The sequence below is a fragment of the Bombina bombina genome, chromosome 11 (genome assembly GCF_027579735.1).
Source record: "Bombina bombina isolate aBomBom1 chromosome 11, aBomBom1.pri, whole genome shotgun sequence".
In the NCBI taxonomy this organism is placed as follows: Eukaryota; Metazoa; Chordata; class Amphibia; order Anura; family Bombinatoridae; genus Bombina; species Bombina bombina.
In genome coordinates this window covers 169,425,663-169,446,310 of record NC_069509.1, presented here as the reverse complement: position 1 = coordinate 169,446,310, position 20,648 = coordinate 169,425,663, and the positions used below count along the sequence as shown (strand labels likewise).

The window sequence follows — 20,648 nt, the reverse complement described above, 5'->3', positions numbered from 1 at the left end:
ACTTCACGTGAGCACAATGTTATCGATATGGTACACATGAACTAGCAGTGTCTAACTGTGAAAACTGTCAAAATGCACTGAGATAAAAGTCGACCTTCAACGGCTTAAAAATCTGTTTATGAGCCTACCTAGGTTTAGCTTTCAACACAGAATACCAAGAAAACAAAGCAAATTTGATGATAAAAGTAAACTGGAAAGATGTTTAAAATTGCATGTCCTATCTGAATCATGAGTTTAATTTTGATTTGACTGTCCCTTTAAAGGGATACAGAACCCAAAATATTTATTTTGTAATTAAGACAGAGCATAACATTTTTAAATAGTTTCTATTTTACTTCTATTATTAAATTCGATTAGTTCCCTCTGTATTCTTTGTTAAATAGATACCTAGGTAAGTGTCAGGAGCACAAGATTGCAGGAAATCTAGTGCAGTGTTTCTCAACCACAGTCCTCAATTAGCCCCTAACAGGCCAGGTTTTCACAATATCTGAGCTAGAGCACAGTGAAATAATCAGCTGATCAGTAACCATGGTTACTAACCGGCTCTCACCTATCGCTAATTATTTCACCTGTGCTCTAGTTAAGATATCGTAAAAACCTGGTCTGTTAGGGTTATTTGAGCACTGTGGTTAAGAAACACTGATCTAGTGCTCTTGAAAATGGATACCATTCTTGTAAAACTGCTGCCAAATAGTGCTTCAGACACGTGCATGCGCCTAAGCTTATCTCCCAGCTTTTCAACAAAGGATACCAAGAGAACAAAGAACATTTGATAATAGAAGTAAAATAGAAAGTTGTTTAAAATTGTGTGCCCCCGGTGCTCATACCCTAAAGCTGACTTACTACATATGTTTTATTATTGCCCCAAACTTAGACAATTATGGAATAAATTATCCTTCTGGCTAAAAAAGTTTTATGATATTGATATATCATTTACTCCAGAAAATATTATTTTTCTTAATATTCACATTATCAATTCCAAGTTAAGATTAAAAACTGCAGCATCTATTATTCTGTCAATTAGACATCTCATAGCAAAAAATTGGAAATCCAAATCGGTCCCCTCCTTCTCTCTGGTCTCCCAGGAAATACAAAATCAAATAATTTTCTAATCTTATCATCTCAAATCGGCTAAAGAGAAAAAAATAAAGAAATTTATTTCTGATTGGCTACCTATTATTAAATCCTATACACTCAACATACAAAAACGTATCTTGTCTCCATTTTTAAGCTCAGATAGTTTTGCTGAATTTGTACTATACGATGAATTTCCAGCTTCCTGGGTCTCATGTTACAGAGAACAAGATTCTTACTAATATAGCTCAGGTTTCTAGTGTATAACAAGGATCTGGTTGGGTGTGAGGGCGAGAGGGGTCCTTTTTTTTTTTTTTTTTTTTTTTTTGTTGTTGTTTGTTTGTTTGTTATTTTATTTTTTTACGTTTGTCATTATGGAAAAGCAAAAAATATGAGTTAGCTTTAGGCACCGATATTACTCATGTAAGCTCAAAATAAGAGAGAATTTGAGAGGAAAAGAGAAGGAAAGAGGAAAAAGGGAAAGAGGAGAAAGGGGAAGGTCAAGGAAAAAAAGAAGGAAGAGGAAGGGGAAAGGAAAAAGAATAAAAAAGAAAAAAAAAGAAAAAATTCTCAAGCATGTTTAAGTTTTGGTTGATATCACCAAGTTTATTGTAAGTCAGATTAGGCTCAAGATATTAACTATCAATGTATATAAGAATTTTATTTTTTTTTGACGACTGTTATTTGCCCTAAGTGGCAGATATTATCTGTTTTATGACTTTTGACCTATTGTTTTCTTTTTCTCCATGTAGGGGTTTCCTGGTCAAATTACAGCTCTAGATGCTAATGTTAATTTTCTTTCTCTGTAATAATTTGGTCAATATTGTAACTGTTGTTGCCCTGCGAGGCATATACAATGTGACTTTTGATTTTCATATTTGCTGACTCTGTTAAATAAAAAGTTAAAAAATAAAAATAAAAAAAATTGTGTGCTCTATCTGAATCATGAAATAAACTATTTGTATTTCATGTTCCCTTTAACCATAATCCTAATATCATCCTTAATCCAAATTGTATCCTCAATGCAAAACGCTAACACTTAATCCTAACCTTAATTCTTAACAATACTCATAACCTCAATCCTTTTAAAGGGATAGTTTACCCTACATTTTTCTCCCCTTTAATTTGTTCCCAATGATCCATTTCACCTGCTGGAGTGTATTAAATTGTTTACAAATAGTTCCTTTAACTTTCTATAGGCATTTGAAATAGCTGATTTTGTCTATGGGCTAGATTACAGTTGGAGCAAAAATGAGTGATTCTGCAAGGTCAATATTCGTGCTTGATTTTTTTTACCATACACGTTAATGTGCACAAGTATTACAAGGTGAAAGTAAAAAAAAAAGCAACTTCATGGTCGCATCCCTGTGCTCAATAGGGAACAACGCGCTATTGGGATCGCATTATCGCATTTCCCTGTAATCCAAATACCAATCTTTAACTCTAATCCTAACCTCATCCATTAACTCTAATCCTAACCTCAAACCTGTCTTAGCGTCCTTATGACATCCTTTACTTAAAGGGACAGTCAAGTTAAAATTAAACACTCATGATTAAGCTAGGGCATGTAATTTTAAACAACTTTCCAATTTACTTTTATCATCAAATTTCCTTTGTTCTCTCAGTATTCTTAGTGGAAGCTAAACCTAGGTAGGCTTGTATGCTAATGTCTAAGCCCTTGAAGCCGCCGCTTATCTGAATGCATTTGAGAGTATTTCACAGCTAGAGGGCGTTACTTCATGTGTGCCATATAGATAACATTGTGCTCACGCACGGGAAGTTACCTAGGATTCAACACTGATTGGCTAAAATGCAAGTCTGTCAAAAGAACTGAAAAAAGGGGGCAGTCTGCAGAGGCTTAGATACAAGGTAATCACAGAGGTACTATTAAAGGGATAGTAAACCCCAAAATTTTCTTTTATGATTCAGATAGAACATACAATTTTAAACAACTTTCCAATTTAATTCTATTATCAAATTTTCTTTATTCTCTTGTTATCCATTGCTGAAGGGACAGCATTGCACTACTGACAGGAAGCTGAAAATATCTATTTAGCCAATCACAAGAGACAAATGTGTGCAGGCACCAATTAGCAGCAGCTCCCACTAGTGTAAGATATGTGCATATTCATTTTTTAACAAGGGATACTAAGAGAACGAAGCACATTTGAAAATAGAAGTGAATTTAAAAGTGTCTAAAATGACCTGATCTATCTGAATCATGCAAGTTTAATTTTGACTTTTCTATCCCTTTAATATAACCGCATTGATTATGCAAAACTGGGGAATGGTAAATAAAGGGATTATCTATCTTTAAAAAAAAAATAAATTTGGAGTAGACTGTCCCTTTAAGGGATGAACGTAACAAATGACTTACCAGGTGCTTTGAGTCCGTAACTGCTCCCATATGAGAGTTGTTAGACCCTTCTGCACCTCTACAAGGTAAGGAGCCATGGAACTTGATGAATCTATTAATATGCACACTTTATTTTCCAGTACGGTTCCAAAGAGTCGTCGGCTTCCTGCAAAAGCAAAAAGATATGAGATTAGCTCGTCTAGAATATACGTGACCGTGCATGACTGTGTGACTATTGCTAGGACTTTTACACACAGTAAGGAAGATTCACTTCCAGCCTCTCCAGTTGCATCAGTTTCACCAATTCAAAACGCACTCCATTTGACAACTCTATTCCAATCCATCAGAAAACTATTTTCCGCACATTTTCACTGGATTTTTGGACTACCTGATTTCTACACCTTGGGCGTGTGGAAGCATTTGTTCCTGTTTGGCTATTCACACTTTACAATGTAAGTTTTTGTGCATGTTCAGCTCACATGCTAACATCATGTTTTGTTTAATAATGTATATATATATATATATATATATATATATATATATATACTGTAGTATAATATATATCTCAGATCAGCCTTTTAAACTATGAAACTTGTACACAAATTAAATATGATCATCAGGATGTTCATTATATTTGAACATATGAATAAATAAATGATCAAATTACTGAAAATGATATGAACAAATTAATTCCACACATCATGAATTGATCTTAATGATCTCAACCCTTTGGTTGCTAAGCCATTTCCCACCTGGGTGCTAATATTTTCTTTAAATTTTTTTTTTTAGGCAATTGGGGGTCTGTAGCTGCTTAGATGCCTGAGATACAGGCTTCTAAGCAGCATGCCCCCTCCTCCTATACTTAACATTGTTAAGTATAAATAAAGTTGCACGGTGACGTCATCAAGTAATTGCACGTGACGTCACCGCACATCACGTGAAGCCCCAGCGATGCCTGTCACTCTACAGGCACGATCGCCGGGGTAGGATCAGTAAGGAGCCCCCAGATCTCCCTCAAGGTGGGAGAGTGCTCATGACGGCTCTGAGCCGTCATTAGCACCAGAGTGAGAAACTCTGTGATGGCTCAGAGCCATCATTAGCACTCAAAGGGTTAATGGCTACTTAAAGGGACATTAAACACCTTAAGGTTTTAATATAAACTGTTAAATTACATGTAGTAAAACAACTTTGCAATATACTTTCATTATTTATTTTGTTCCCTTTTCCTGTAATTTAATTCTGAATATTGTGGGCTTCCTAAATTCCTGTTAAAAGTGGAAGTGCAGACACAGCTGTATTCTACAGTGTCATTGGTTGCACACTCTAGAAAGCCATTTATAACACTGTCCCTAACTGGCCTTAGCAGAAAAATAAACCTAAGTTACAATAAGGCAGTGCTCACTGCTTTATGGGTATTAGAATGTTGCCCTTATTATTTCAATATTTGAAAACTAATATCATTTTAAAAAATACATTCTTATAGTATTCTCAGGCTCATAGTTGCTCTGAATACCTCATTCTATCAATGATTTATTTAGGGCAAGATTACAAGTCGCACGTGGAGTTTTCTGCACGTGAAATGGTCTTTTCGCAATCAATTTCCATCGTACAGATATTACTAGTCTTGAAAAATCCAGATTGCGCATGCGCAAACGCCTTTTAGGCAACAATACTTTCTGCGCTCAAAAAGCTGTAGTTAACAGTTTTCCGCAACATAAACATTTCATAAAACACTTAAAAAATACATTACAAAGTACAGTTACACTCAAATTAACAATGTCTAATAAAAATTATTTAAAAAAATATTGCACATAAAAGTTATAAGGGCTCAAAGATACGAGATCTCGGGTGTTAGAAAAAAAGAAAAGCTGACGCAGGGATTTTACAATGACTTACAAACACATACATAGAGAAACATGGATTAATATGTATAGAGATATGATTAACTATGGAGATAATGAAAATATTTCACATTACAATCTTATGCACATTAAACAATATCTCAGAGGGATTTTCAAAGAGATATTCACATATAGATCTCGCGATATCTAGACATATATATATTCATATACATATCTCGCTATAAATAAATATATCAGTCCAAAAATCATCACATATATAGAGAAATATTTATTCATAAATAAATTGAACATATTCAGTTACGAAAATATTCTTGCAATATGAAATATTCGCATTTCCATGTACACTTTTCGAGGAGAATACGTCATGGTCTTTGCGAAACAGATTAGTTTTTTTTTCTATTTGTCTTCTCCATTGTTTTCTATGGGGGAATACGTGAACGCGCACGCGATTTGGCTGTTTGAATTAATATTCTAAACAACTGAGATCGAGGCCTAAGAAAGGCTTGAAACAAATGAGAAGTAATAAATGTATTATATTAAAATATTAAGTTACCAGACAGTAGCCACTGCATTCGCTGAATGTAACGTCGAAGAACCTTCTCCAGCTGCTCAATATACTCAGCCAGCTCTTTAGGCTGAAACTGGAGATGTTTTACAACTCCCTGTAATTTGGATACATGTTGTGTTAATTCTCACTTTTCTTTAAGGAACAGTTTCTATCAATAGTTCAGAAACAGAGAGATGCATAAATAAATCAGTGTTATCTGGAGATATTACAGAGCAAAACAATATACAGTTTTAGATAAATGTCATCAACGCGCTATAGGAAGTGACTCACATTGACCTCTACACTGGGAAAGATGGTACAATACTTTGCAGACACCTTCTTGTGCAATGCTGGTACCATTTTTTTCTGATGAGTACAGTCAGGTCCAAACATTAGCTTGGGCAGCTCCAGCCGTAGTTTCTTCAAACTGAATTTTTTCAGCCACTTAGAAAGAAAGAAAGAAAGAAAGAAAAAACAATATACTTTTACTTGAAATCCAATGAAAACATAACTTTTAATTTATACAAACACTAGTATATCTTAAAGAAGGAAAGAATTTTGCTTACAAGATTGACAAATGGTAAAAAGTAACTCTAATTTAATACTTCTTGAAAAAGACAATGATCACATTAAAACGTAATACAAAAACACAAAAAAAATGTATGAAATTCTAATCATGTGACTCATCATCTTCAAATAACGTGACTGACTTCATGAGTGTAAGCGGCTCTCTAAGGTGGTTTGGTACATCTGAAACCTGATAATCTCATGCTGATTTTCACATCTAGTAAAAGTGATACAGTGAAGGTGGCATAGAAACAAATACAAACTTTATTTGTAGAGACACAGACAAGCACAGCAAATCTCTAACTATGGGTGCCTGATAAGCTGACAGTTACAGTAGAATTACCCCTTTAGTAGAACAGATCGCTTCCTCTTTTGGCAATACAATGAAAGGAACAGCTTTCCTCACTGTCCTGGCTGGTGGATATTCCTTGTAGACAACCCCTGAACAAAATGCAGATTAGAACATATGTTACAATGGAAATCATAGGCGATAGGTACAACTGAATCTGAGGTTACCATTTAACTAAATACTGCTCAAGTCCTTAACTTCTCCATTTACCATGAACACCTGAAAATGTTTATAGCTACAATTATAAATTGAACCCCCTTGTGTGCCCAAAAGGGTGACAAAGCACTTGTTGGTAGTAAAGAGACAGTAAAGTTAACGTCTTCATTGATGCTTTGTAAACCATATTTGTTTTGCACATTAATTTGCAGAGCAGAAATAAAAAAAAAAAGTAGTGGGCATTCTTTATCAGCCAGTAATCTAGAGATCAATTGTGCACAAACATGCATTTCCTCTTGGTTTAAAAAAATCTTTAATTCAATATTCGTATAGAAATATTGCTTTTATTTGATGCAATAAATATATATATATATACAGTATTTATAATCATGCTACTCAAAGTACTGATGTTTTACAATTAAGTACAATTAATATATTTTATTAGGACCTCCAATAACTCAGGAGAAAACACAACCCACCAATTATGATTTATTTGATTGGTTTATGCAGCATTTTGTATACTTTTTCCCAGGGGTGTCTAACCTATGGCTCTGTGATCTAAAACTTGTCTCTTCAATGATGTTGATTTGCAATACATTACTCACTTCCCTGCCTATTAGCTACATACCTATCCTTACAATCAGGGCTGTCTTGTAATAAATATATTGATGATATAAGTACGTATGAATTTTTACATTTCTAAAATATGTTCACCCTACCAGCATGAAAGAAAAAATGCCATTATGGTACCTCACATGGAATACTTGGATACCTTTGCTATATACTAACCATGTTTAGAATATAATGGGGTTGCTTCAACAACACAATCCTTTTCCACCAAACCCTGATATTGTAACTAATTAAAAAAAAAGACTTTTTTCCAAAACACTTAGACAAACACTATCGTATGTATCTATTTGTTGTAACAGTAATGTTTTTAATACAAATAAAGAAAAAAAATAGTGATTATTAAAACTAAAATGTTTTTTTAAAATATTATTTATCCACTTACCGACATTTTTTCCACTTTCGGTATAAAATACACTCAAGGACATTTTTGCTTGATCTTTTTTTTTTACCTTCTTTGAGACACTTGTTGGATCTTTCGTTGGCCAAGCTGAAATAAAAAAAGAGATTGTTTTTCTCTGATCTTCTTTTCCACGCTAAACTCTGTGATAACAAACAAACAAACTCTTATTTGTATTATGGTATTTAATTTAGTGCATTCATGGCACTGGTACCCTTCCATTGTTATTTAAAAATATCATTTTAAACGTTCTTGTGTTCCCTTTACAAAACCTCACCGGCTGCCCAGCTCCCAAGTGAGCTTTATTTCATTAAGCTTTTGATTGGCTGTAGTGCCTCGCAGGACGGCACACAAGGGGGTTAAAAGTGTATACCATAATACAAATAAATTTAGATTGTGACATACTACGCACCTGGTGGAATATCTGCCTTAGCACTGTTTGGACGCCACATCAGCGCCTTTACAGAGCGCTCCTTCTTGTCTTCTTGATCGTCCTTGATACTCTGTAAAGCAGTGTTTGTACAAACTGTAGTAATACAATGTATAGATTTTGTTTCAAGAACACACTTTAAAACACACCTTTTGTCAAAGCTTCATGTATGGCAAAGTTATATCTAATAAATATCTGTTTGGAATTCTGTTTAAAGCAGGCCCATATCTACTAAGCAGTCCTTTTCTGCACCCCACCAGACCAAAGTGCTGATGCAAAGTCTTGACCAGGAAGCAAAACACCTGTTTTTTGGAATTTTAAGTCTGCTCTGACTAATTTAGGGGTTGCTCACAATCTATCAGTGTTTTACGCCCCAAAATGTTTTTCTTTTCAACCAAATTGGGAGCCGAGTTGCTCAAGTGACCATAATGTTATATCATTCTGTTTGTTAAAATCATCCTGCCACAAACCTTTTTTAACCGAAAAGCTCCCAAAAGGACTTTTTGTGCATTAAGTACCTCTATTCAAAATAGAAACTGAGAGGTCTCCCCAAACTGAAAAATAAAATAGCCCATTCACACCTCTTAAGGTTACAGCAAAGCTCTATTCATCGAACCCCTTTGTTCACTGTGCAACGAAAATAATTGTTTGGATGTGTTACATTAACCACGCATACATATCTTGGCAGGATGGACATACTTCTATAGTTACTTTAGGACACCAGCATCTACAAATGGTGTGTTCTTATATTTTATTTTTAATATTTGATTGTAAGTCTCCAATCACATTGGCATGATTCTTACTAACAGTACTGGCATTATGAAAATCAGATTTGAAAGAAGGTCACGTAGTCACGACTTTCATAGTTAACTATTGTAATCCGTTTCCCTCCTCACCACTGCTAACCCATCTAAATGCATGTTTTAGGTTGTAAAGATGGGCAGACTTTGCACTCTTTCTGTTGCTATATGGTTGCTTTATAACCTTACAAGTCTTGTTTTAAACAACATTTATTTCTGTTGTTTGTTAAAGGCCCATTTCCATGATTAAACTACCTTGCTGCTTTTGTATCTTGCTGAGAAGAACCTTAAATTAGATAAAGTCTTTATGAACGGGTTTTTATAGGGTACGCTAAGTCCAAACTCGTTCATGAGAGTGCATACATTATTGAACTTATATACTGGAACAAGCATTTTTGACAGAGTTCAATAATGTATGCACTGTTGTGATGAAGATTGGAATAAGGCGTTCACTAATCCATTTTTGGCATACTAAAAGCTAAGATCATAATACTGCCGATAACTAGATATCTAGAATCAAACAATAAAAAACAAATGTGGAGTAACTAGATACATACCATCCTGGCAAGTGACAGCGCAGTTGGCTTTGGGAGGGGTAGCTTCTTTGGTCTGTATTGTTCTTTTGGGAATGGGATCATTGTTTTTTCTTCTTCCTCTTTAACCCCTGAACGTTGCTTTAATGATTCCACCAGGTATGCACACTAGATAGACATACATGAAGTAGTCATACAACTATCTAAGGGGCAACTTGGCCAATAAAATAAACAGTCATGTTTTGGTCAGTGATGGTAACTATCGCTGCTTGCAGTCCATGCTGGCTAGTGTCTGCTTGTTTCACAAACCTGTGAGTTAGCGCTCTGCTTGCTGGTGTTTGTTTTCTTATAGGATAGTTCATGAGTGCTGTGTTGCTCAATGGGGGCATGGAATGGCAATACTTGACCACCTTGGCTGCCAAAAAATTGCAGCCCTCTTTTTCTATCATAAGGTGGTGAGAGACCACAAGTTCATTACTGCTGTGATTTAACTCCTGGCTACTAGGAGGACTCCTCCTGGTGGCCAGGAGTTGAATTCCAGGAGTAATGGCTCGTGGACTCTCAACACCATGAACTAAATGCATTTATCAGATAGGCATACATGTTGTTTTTCCCCATTAATACAGACATGAGTTCTGTTTGTGTACATAACAGTATGTAACTGGATGAGTGGAATACGTCAGGCAGTTTTACAAGATTTAATGTGTAATGAGTGTGAGTACTTATAGCCCACCTATCCGAAGGTGTTATCTGAAAAGCTTTACATAATAAAAACAGAATTTATGCTTACCTGATAAATTACTTTCTCCAACGGTGTGTCCGGTCCACGGCGTCATCCTTACTTGTGGGATATTCTCCTCCCCAACAGGAAATGGCAAAGAGCCCAGCAAAGCTGGCCATATAGTCCCTCCTAGGCTCCGCCTACCCCAGTCATTCGACCGACGGACAGGAGGAAATATATATAGGAGAAACCATATGGTAACGTGGTGACTGTAGTTAGAGAAAATAATTCATCAGACCTGATTAAAAAACCAGGGCGGGCCGTGGACCGGACACACCGTTGGAGAAAGTAATTTATCAGGTAAGCATAAATTCTGTTTTCTCCAACATAGGTGTGTCCGGTCCACGGCGTCATCCTTACTTGTGGGAACCAATACCAAAGCTTTAGGACACGGATGAAGGGAGGGAGCAAATCAGGTCACCCAGGGCCGCCATCAGGGGGTGACAGGGGTGACTCCTGTCAGGGGCCCAATGAGCCAGGGGGGCCCCATGAGGCAAGAACTAAAAAAAAAAAAAAAAAATTTTTTTTTTTTTTTTTTACATTTTGGCAGCCACCAGTGGGTACTATAGCAGAGTGCTAATTGAGCATGGGAAATGTTATTACAAGGAGTAAAGTATTAGCATTTGAGAGGATTTCTTAGTGTGCGCTAAACCACTATGCTCAGTGTGAGACAGACTTGGCACTTTGTACAGTGTGTGCCTGAGTCAGACGGCAGATCACTTTCATTTGAAGAGGAGGTAGGACTTACATAGCAAATGTTTTTTATTTATTTGTGCAATTTTGGATTGTAACTTCAGTGTGGTAGTAGTTGTATGGTGGGGCTAGGGGTCCATAAAAACACATTTTTTTAGCAGCAGTGTATTTATGATTATTTGACAATGCTGTAGAAATTCTATATTTAAAACCATGCAGAAATGTTTCCTCCTCAATACACAAATGGTAGATGCCCTTTTGGCAGATATGCATTATATATATATATATATATTACATTCTAGTTTACTGCCCCTTTATGCAAGGACTTTCCAGATGCAAGGAGGCATTTTATCTAAGATTTTTACATCTGCATAAAATTTTATACTCTCAGACTAAGATTGCTCAGTGTTTGAAATGAGACAGGTTAACTTAAAAAATGTTCAGTTTACACTACAGCTGACTTAGTTTTGAAATACATACCAACAAGCCTAAATCCTGCATTTAACCAGATCTAATGGTATGAGTACCACAGCTTATGGTCCCACCAAAACCATATAGAGAACAGCATTTTCAAAATCCATAAGTACAGCTGACAGATGGGAAAATTTGTACACTATATTTGAAGTGGTGCTCTTGGTTGGGGAAAATGGAAAAAAACAAACAAACATATGTCAACCTTTTAAAGGTACTTTTCCTCATCTAGCCATCTACCCAGCTCATTAATGTACAATTTTGAATTCACAGAATTATTTTTGTTTGCATATTTACAAATATGATTCTTTAAAAAGTGATCTCTTAATTTCTGCATTTTTTTTTATCATGCATGTCACACACTTTTGATTTAGGGGATGCAAGGTGCATAAATGTTTCCTCCTGTGAGTGTTTCTGTGGGTGTATGTGTTTATGTCTTTGTGCTTTGGTTTGTGTCTCTATGTGTATGTATTTTTTATCTGTGGGTCTCTCTGTGAGGGTGGGTGTTACCGTGTGTATGTCTTTGTGCATTTTCTGTGGATGTCTGTGAGGGTGTGTGCTTATATCTTTGAGCTTTTTCTATGGGTGTTTCTGTGAGGGTGTTTGTGTGTATGTATGTATGTCTGTGTTTTCTGTGGGTGTCTCTGTGAGGGTGTGTGTATGTCTTTGTGTGTTTTCTGAGGCTGTCTCTGTCGGCGTTTCCTTGGGTGTATGTGCAAGTTTGAGTTTGTGTGTGTGTGTGTCCATTGTCTGTTCCTTTTTAGGACATTTTGACCTTACTACTAATTATTCACATCTTTCTACAGACTTTGAGACTAACAAGACCTTTCTGGAAGTATCCACTCCACCATTTAACCTTTAAATTATTGTTTAGGCAGTTCAGGGCCCTTCCTTTCAGCCACTGCATGCTGTTGTCATAATTTGTCATCTTCCTTTACAAAAAGATAATCAGAACTCCATATTTTGTTTTCTAAATCTCCTTTTTTTACAAAACTGTAGTTTACCTCATTACTTGTCAGGTCAATGTCAACAAGTGCTAAGTGTCTGTTTGGGTTTCTGTGTCTGAGTGTGTTTCTTTGCGTGTCTGCTAGAGTGTCTATATGTGAATCCTTATGTGTGAGTGTGTTTGTGTGTTTCAGTGTATGAGTGTGTCTGTGTGTGTGTGTATGTTACTACCTTTACAACATTTCCAAGTTTAAATAGACAATTAAGAATAAAGTGCATATACATTTTAGTCACTTGGTCAAAAATTGCACGTCAAAAGGAGGGGGGGGGGGGCCCTGATCAATGGTTGAGTCAGGGGCCCCAAAATTTCTAGTGGCGGCCCTGAGGTCACCCAAACGGAAGGCACCACGGCTTGCAAAACCTTTCTCCCAAAAATAGCCTCCGAAGAAGCAAAAGTATATAATTTAAAAAATTTGGTCAACAGGAACCTCATTCTTGAAGGCCCATGTGGAAGCCACAGCCCTAGTGGAGTGAGCTGTGATACTTTCAGGAGGCTGCCGTCCGGCAGTCTCAAAAGCCAATCTGATGATGCTTTTAAACCAAAAGGAAAGAGAGGTAGAAGTTGCTTTTTTACCTCTCCTATAACCAGAATAAACAACAAACAAAGAAGATGTTTGTCTAAAATCTTCAGTAGCCTCTAAATAGAATTTTAGAGCACGGACAACGTCCAAATTGTGTAACAAACGTTCCTTCTATGAAACTGGATTCGGACACAAAGAAGGTACAACTATCTCCTGGTTAATATTTTTGTTGGAAACAACCTTCGGAAGAAAACCAGGCTCAGTACGTAAAACCACCTTATCTGCATGGACCAGATAGGGCGGAGAACACTGCAGAGCAGATAACTCAGAAACTCTTCTAGCGGAAGAAATTGCAACCTAAAACAAAACTTTCCAAGATAATAACTTAATATCTACGGAATGTAAGGGTTCAAACGGAACCCCTTGAAGAACTGAAAGAACTAGATGAAGACTCCAGGGAAGAGTCAAAGGTCTGTAAACAGGCTTGATTCTAACCAGAGCCTGAACAAACGCTTAAACGTCTGGCACAGCTGCCAGCCTTTTGTGAAGTAAAACAGATAAAGCAGAGATCTGTCCCTTCAGAGAACTCGCAGAAAATCCTTTCTCCAAACCTTCTTGTAGAAAGGAAAGAATCTTAGGAATTTTTATCTTGTTCCATGGGAATCCTTTAGATTCACACCAACAGATATATTTTTTCCATATATTATGGTAAATTTTCCTAGTTACAGGCTTTCTAGCCTGAATAAGAGTATCTATTACAGAATCTGAAAACCCACGCTTTGATAAAATCAAGCGTTCAAACTCCAAGCAGTCAGTTGGAGGAAAACCAGATTCGGATGTTCGAATGGACCCTGAATAAGAAGGTCCTGTCTCAAAGGTAGCTTCCATGGTGGAGCCGATGACACATTCACCAGGTCTGCATACCAAGTCCTGCGTGGCCACACAGGAACTATCAAGATCACCGAAGCCCTCTCCAGATTGATCCTGGCTACCAGCCTGGGAATGAGAGGAAACGGTGGGAATACATAAGCTAGGTTGAAGATCCAAGGTGCTACTATTGTATCCAATAGAGTCGCCTTGGGATCCCTGGATTTGGACCCGTAACAAGGGACCATGAAGTTCTGACGAGAGGCCATCAGAACCATGTCTGGAATGCCCCATAATTGAGTTATTTGGGCAAAGATTTCCAGATGGAGTTCCCACTCCCCCGGATGCTCCTCCATCGCCAGGGAACTCCTTGTTACCCCCTGATGGTTGATATATGTAACAGTCGTCGTGATGTCTGATTGAAACCTTATGAATTTGGCCTTTGCTAGTCGAGGCCAAGCCTTGAGAGCATTGAATATCGCTCTCAGTTCCATTATGTTTATCGGGAGAAGAGAGTCTTCCCGAAACCATAGACCCTGAGCTTTCAGGGGTTCCCAGACCGCGCCCCAGCCCACCAGACTGGCGTCGGTCGTGACAATGACCTACTCTGGTCTGCGGAAGCTCATTCCCTGTGACAGGTTGTCCAGGGTCAGCCACCAACGGAGTGAATCTCTGGTTATTTGATCTACTTGTATCGTCGGAGACAAGTCTGTATAATCCCCATTCCACTGTCTGAGCATGCACAGGTGTAATGGTCTTAGATGAATTCGTGCAAAAGGAACTATGTCCATTGCCGCAACCATCAAACCTATTACTTCCATGCACTGCGCTATGGAAGGAAGAAGAACAGAATGAAGTACCTGACAAGAGCTTAGAAGTTTTGATTTTCTGGCCTCTGTCAGAAAAACCTTCATTTCTAAGGAAACTATTATTGTTCCCAAGAAGGGAACTCTTGTTGACGGGGACAGAGAACTTTTTTCTATGTTCACTTTCCACCTGTGAGATCTGAGAAAGGCTAGGACAATGTCCGTATGAGCCCTTGCTTTTGACAGAGACGACACTTGAATCAGGATGTCGTCCAAGTAAGGTACTACTGCAATGCCCCTTGGTCTTAGCACCGCTAGAAGGGACCCTAGTACCCTTGTGAAAATCCTTGGAGCAGTGGCTAATCCGAATGGAAGTGCCACAAACTGGTAATGCTTGTCCAGAAAGGCGAACCTTAGGAACCGAAAATGTTCCTTGTGGATAGGAATACGTAGGTACGCATCCTTTAAGTCCACCGTGGTCATGAATTGACCTTCCTGGATGGTAGGAAGGATCGTTCGAATGGTTTCCATTTTGAACGATGAAACCCTTAGAAACTTGTTTAGAATCTTGAGATCTAAAATAGGTCTGAATGTTCCCTCTTTTTTGGGAATTATGAACAGGTTGGAGTAAAAACCCATCCCTTGTTCTCCTAATGGAACAGGATGAATCACTCCCATGCTTAACAGGTCTTCTACACAGTGTAAGAATGCCTGTTCGAAGATAATTGAGACCCGTGGAACCTTCCCCTTGGGGGTAGTTCCCTGAATTCCAGGAGATAACCTTGAGAAACTATTTCTAGCGCCCAAGGATCCTGAACATCTCTTGCCCCAGCCTGAACAAAGAGAGAAAGTCTGCCCCCCACCAGATCCTTCCCAGATCGGGGGCCAACACTTCATGCTGTTTTGGTAGCAGTGGCAGGTGACTTGGCCTGCTTACCCTTGTTCCAGCCTTGCATCGGCCTCCAGGCTGGCTTGGTTTGAGAAGTATTACCCTCTTGCTTAGAGGGTGTAGAATTTGAGGCTGGTCCGTTTCTGCGAAAGGGACGAAAATTCGCCTTATTTTTAGCCTTAAAAGACCTATCCAGAGGAAGGGCGTGGCCCTTTCCCCCAGTGATGTCTGAAATAATCTCTTTCAAGTCAGGGCCAAACAGTGTTTTACCCTTGAAAGGGATGTTAAGCAAAAGCGCTCTGCGCGCCACGATAGCAAACCCTGAATTATTCGCCGCTAATCTAGCTAATTGCAAAGCGGCATCTAAAATAAAAGAGTTAGCCAATTTAAGAGCTTGAACTCTGTCCAAAACCTCCTCGTACGAAGATTCTTTATTGAGCGACTTTTCTAGTTCTTCGAACCAGAAACACGCAGCTGTAGTGACAGGAACAATGCATGAAATTGGTTGTAGAAGGTAACCTTGCTGAACAAACATCTTTTTAAGCAAACCCTCTAACCTTTAATCCATAGGATCTTGAAAGCACAACTATCTTCTATAGGAATAGAAGTGCCTTTGTTTAGAGTAGAAACCGCCCCCTCGACCTTGGGGACTGTATGCTATAAGTCCTTTCTGGGGTCGACTATAGGAAATAATTTCTTAAATATAGGGGGAGGACAAAAGGTATGCCGGGCCTTTCCCACTCCTTATTTACTATGTCCGCCACCCGCTTGGGTATAGGAAAAACATCGGGGGGCACCGGAACCTCTAGGAACTTGTCCATCTTACCTAATTTCTCTGGAATGACCAAATTGTCACAATCATCCAGAGTAGATAATACCTCCTTAAGTAGTGCGTGGAGATGTTGTAATTTAAATTTAAAAGTTACAATATCAGGTTCTGCTTGTTGAGAAATTTTCCCTGAATCTGAAATTTCTCCCTCAGACAAAACCTCCCTCCTGGCCCCTTCAGATAGGTGTGAGGGTATGTCAGAACAGATATCATCAGCGTCCTCTTGCTCTTCAGTGTTTAAAACAGAGCAATCACGCTTTCTCTGATAAGTAGGCATTTTGGAAAAAATGCATGCAATAGAATTATCCATTACAGCCATTAATTGTTGTATGGTAATAAGTATTGGCGCACCAGATGTACTAGGGGCCTCTTGTGTGGGCAAAACTGGTGTAGACACAGAAGGGGATGATGCAGTACCATGCTTAATCCCCTCATTAGAGGAATCATCTTGGGCAATATCATATCTATGGCATTATTATCCCTACTTTGTTTGGACATTATGACACAAATATATCACATATATTTAAATGGGGAGACACATTGGCTTTCATACATATAGAACATCGTTATCTGATGGTTCAGACATGTTAAACAGGCTTAAACTTGTCAACAAAGCACAAAAAACGTTTTACAATAAAACCGTTACTGTCCCTTTAAATTTTAAACTGAACACACTTTATTACTGAATATGTGAAAAAGTATGAAGGAATTGTTCAAAATTCACCAAAATTTCACCACAGTAACTTAAAGCCTTAAAAGTATTGCACACCAAATTTGAAAGCTTTAACCCTTAAAATAACGGAACCGGAGCCGTTTTTACATTTAACCCCTATACAGTCCCAGGTATCTGCTTTGCTGAGACCCAACCAAGCCCAGAGGGGAATACGATACCAAATGATGCCTTCTATAAGCTTTTTCAGTGGTTCTTAGCTCCTCACACATGCATCTGCATGCCATGCTTTCCAAAAACAACTGCGCATTAGAGGCGCGAAAATGAGGCTCTGTCTATGACTAGAAAAGGCCCCCAGTGAAAAAGGTGTCCAATACAGTGCCTGCCGTTTTTATTAAAACAATCCCCAAGATTTAACAACTATTAAAAGTAATAATCTGCCAAATATACTTAGTAAAGTAATCGTTTTAGCCCAGAAAAATGTCTACCAGTTTTTTAAGCCCTAATGAAGCCCTTTATTCTTTTACTTAAACTAAGAAAATGGCTTACCGGTTCCCATAGGGAAAATGACAGCTTCCAGCATTACCGAGTCTTGTTAGAAATGTGTCATACCTCAAGCAGCAAAGTCTGCCCACTGTTTCCCCCAACTGAAGTTACTTCATCTCAACAGTCCTGTGTGGAAACAGCTATCGATTTTAGTAACGGTTGCTAAAATCATTTTCCTCTTACAAACAGAAATCTTCATCTCTTTTCTGTTTCAGAGTAAATAGTACATACCAGCACTATTTTAAAATAACAAACTCTTGATTGAAGAACAAAAACTACATTTAAACACCAAAAAACTCTAAGCCATCTCCGTGGAGATGTTGCCTGTGCAACGGCAAAGAGAATGACTGGGGTAGGCGGAGCCTAGGAGGGACTATATGGCCAGCTTTGCTGGGCTCTTTGCCATTTCCTGTTGGGGAGGAGAATATCCCACAAGTAAGGATGACGCCGTGGACCGGACACACCTATGTTGGAGAAATATTCTATAATACATCTATAAAAAAACAACCTTAGACTTCATTGCATAATTTTAAAGAACAAATATGATAACCTTTTTCAACTAGAATGGAATCTACCTTATGTAATGAAAAATACTGAAATGCACAAACCTTTCTGGAGTAGTTCACCGCTTTTTCCATCTCTGCTACAAGATAGCTGATATCATCACTTTCAAGTATACCTAAAAAAAACATGTTTTTACATATTAATAAAGTACTCTAGAACTATACAGACTTTACTGAGTTGTAATTGATTTATTGTTTCTTGGTGCATTTAGTTAATTTATGGAAACGCGTGTGTGCGCCACACATGATTATTGTAATCTGCTTGTACTGAATCAGAGCGTACTCAATGAGAACAGAATACACTGGTGCACAACACTTTACTGCGTCTATGTAATCATTGCTTACACAAGGTAATGATCTACTCAACACTTAAAGGGACATGAAACTCAAAAATGGTCTTTTATGATTAAAGGGACTGTAAACTTTCTTATTTCTTACCCACCATATAAATTTTTAAGTAGAAATATAATATAATTATTATATTGTGCAGAGTGTAAGCGCTGCGGAAGCGAATAAAACTCACTTTTTTTCTTTACATCTTATTTACCGCTCCGTCCGCCCATGCAGCCTGAGTAAAATCTATATCAAAGTCAGCGCTGCAGGGCACTTACGTCATACAGACACTTCCTCCTCCCATCTCTATACCCGGAGCGCGCATTATGTGTAACCTTGCGCCTGCGCAAATCCGCAAGTCTACTTCACAATATAAGCAGTGGATCGCGATGCAAAGCGCATTGCAATTCACTGCTTATGTTACATTCAAGTTCCTCATCGTTTGCGAAGAGAATCATTTACCAACCCACCCTAAACTATAACGAGCAATTTAAAAAAATATAAAAAATTTTTTGGGTAAGTTCAATGTTTGTAATGCACCACAAATAATGCCCCATATATTTTTATGTACATCCTCTAAGACAAATTATTATGTTTTATGTATATTTTGCACATAATACATACCACATATTGTAATATCAATTATATTATTTCTGGATTTATTTTTAAATGTTTTATAGACTAATTTTATGTCATTATAAAATATAGCTCAAGTCAGACATATGTAATGAACTATATTTGAATGAGCACAAATGCATCATTCTCTCACACAGCCATTTTTGTTTTAATAAAGTCTGAATACCATCGATTGTACTTGCACCTATTTTGATATCCCCCATACTCACTCTCTCTCATTATATATATGAGAAACCCGGGCCTACAAACTCCCTACGGAGCTTGTTAAATGGGCCCCAAAGAAGGCACTGACCACAGACATTCAGGGGCGTTCTAGGGTCTCATTCAAGCATGCAGACTCAATACAAACTCTATTGCCCTTGTGAAGTATCGTATCTCACAGTCCAGTGTTGCTATTGCTAAGCTAACAACCGTCTCGTTTTTATTTTACTTTTACGTCTTTATTAAAGGGACATTAAGCCCAATTTGTTTTCTTTTATGATTCAGATAGATCATACAATTTTAAACAATTTTGCTATTTACTTCTATGATCTATTTTCCTTCATTCTCTTGGTATGCTTTGTTGAAGGAGCAGTAATGCACTACTGGGAGCTAGCTGAAAGTCAATGACAAGAGGCATATAAGTGCAACTACCAATCAGCAGCTTCTGAGCCTACCTAGGTATATTTATCAACAAACAATGTAAAGAGAATGAAACAAATTTGATAATAGAAATTAATTGTAAAGTTATTTAAAATCACATGGTCTGTCTGAATCATGAAATAAAAAAAATGTGTTTTATGTCCCTATAAAGGACTAAAGTCAAAATTAAACAGAGAGAGCACACACTTTTCTAAATGTGCACAATCTTTTTATATGCACACTTTCTGATGCACCAGCTCCTACTGAGCATGTGCAATAATTCAGTGTATATGTTTTACGTGCATTTTGTGATTGATTGATGGCAGTCACATGACGCAAGGGGAAGGAAAATTATACTAAGTTTCAGATTTTCTCAGAAAAAAATGTATTACTCATTTGAAATTCAGACTTGGGGGTAGATTTATAAAACAGCGGATGTTGCAATCTACCCCCGTAGTTTCAGGTTCCTCTGAAACTGAAGATAAGAAGCAGCGGTTTTAAGACCGCTGCTCCTTAACTCGTCTGCCACCTCTGAGGCTACGGACAGCAATCATACTGATCGGAATACAATTGGGATGATTGACACCACCTGCTAGCGCAAATGTGCAGAGGGCGGCATTGCACTAGCATTTCACCAGAATGCTTGTGCAATGATAAATGCAGACAGCGTATTGCCGCACAATGATAAATCGGCCCCTAAGTGTTTTTGCATTGTC

At 37.7% G+C, this 20,648-nt stretch overlaps 1 protein-coding gene across 1 annotated transcript in view; it reads right to left on the bottom strand.

The window, feature by feature from the left end:
* The window catches only part of VWA3A (von Willebrand factor A domain containing 3A), a 147,692-nt gene that overhangs the window by 36,212 nt on the left and 90,832 nt on the right, over positions 1-20,648 (bottom strand). The window contains exons 20-27 of the mRNA XM_053695138.1: positions 18,388-18,458; positions 9,726-9,869; positions 8,351-8,441; positions 7,924-8,028; positions 6,750-6,847; positions 6,131-6,283; positions 5,846-5,954; positions 3,452-3,596 (exon numbers count right to left, since the gene is read on the bottom strand). Coding sequence (XP_053551113.1) covers positions 3,452-3,596; positions 5,846-5,954; positions 6,131-6,283; positions 6,750-6,847; positions 7,924-8,028; positions 8,351-8,441; positions 9,726-9,869; positions 18,388-18,458 — 916 coding nt within the window. The remainder of the gene's footprint in view (positions 1-3,451; positions 3,597-5,845; positions 5,955-6,130; positions 6,284-6,749; positions 6,848-7,923; positions 8,029-8,350; positions 8,442-9,725; positions 9,870-18,387; positions 18,459-20,648) is intronic.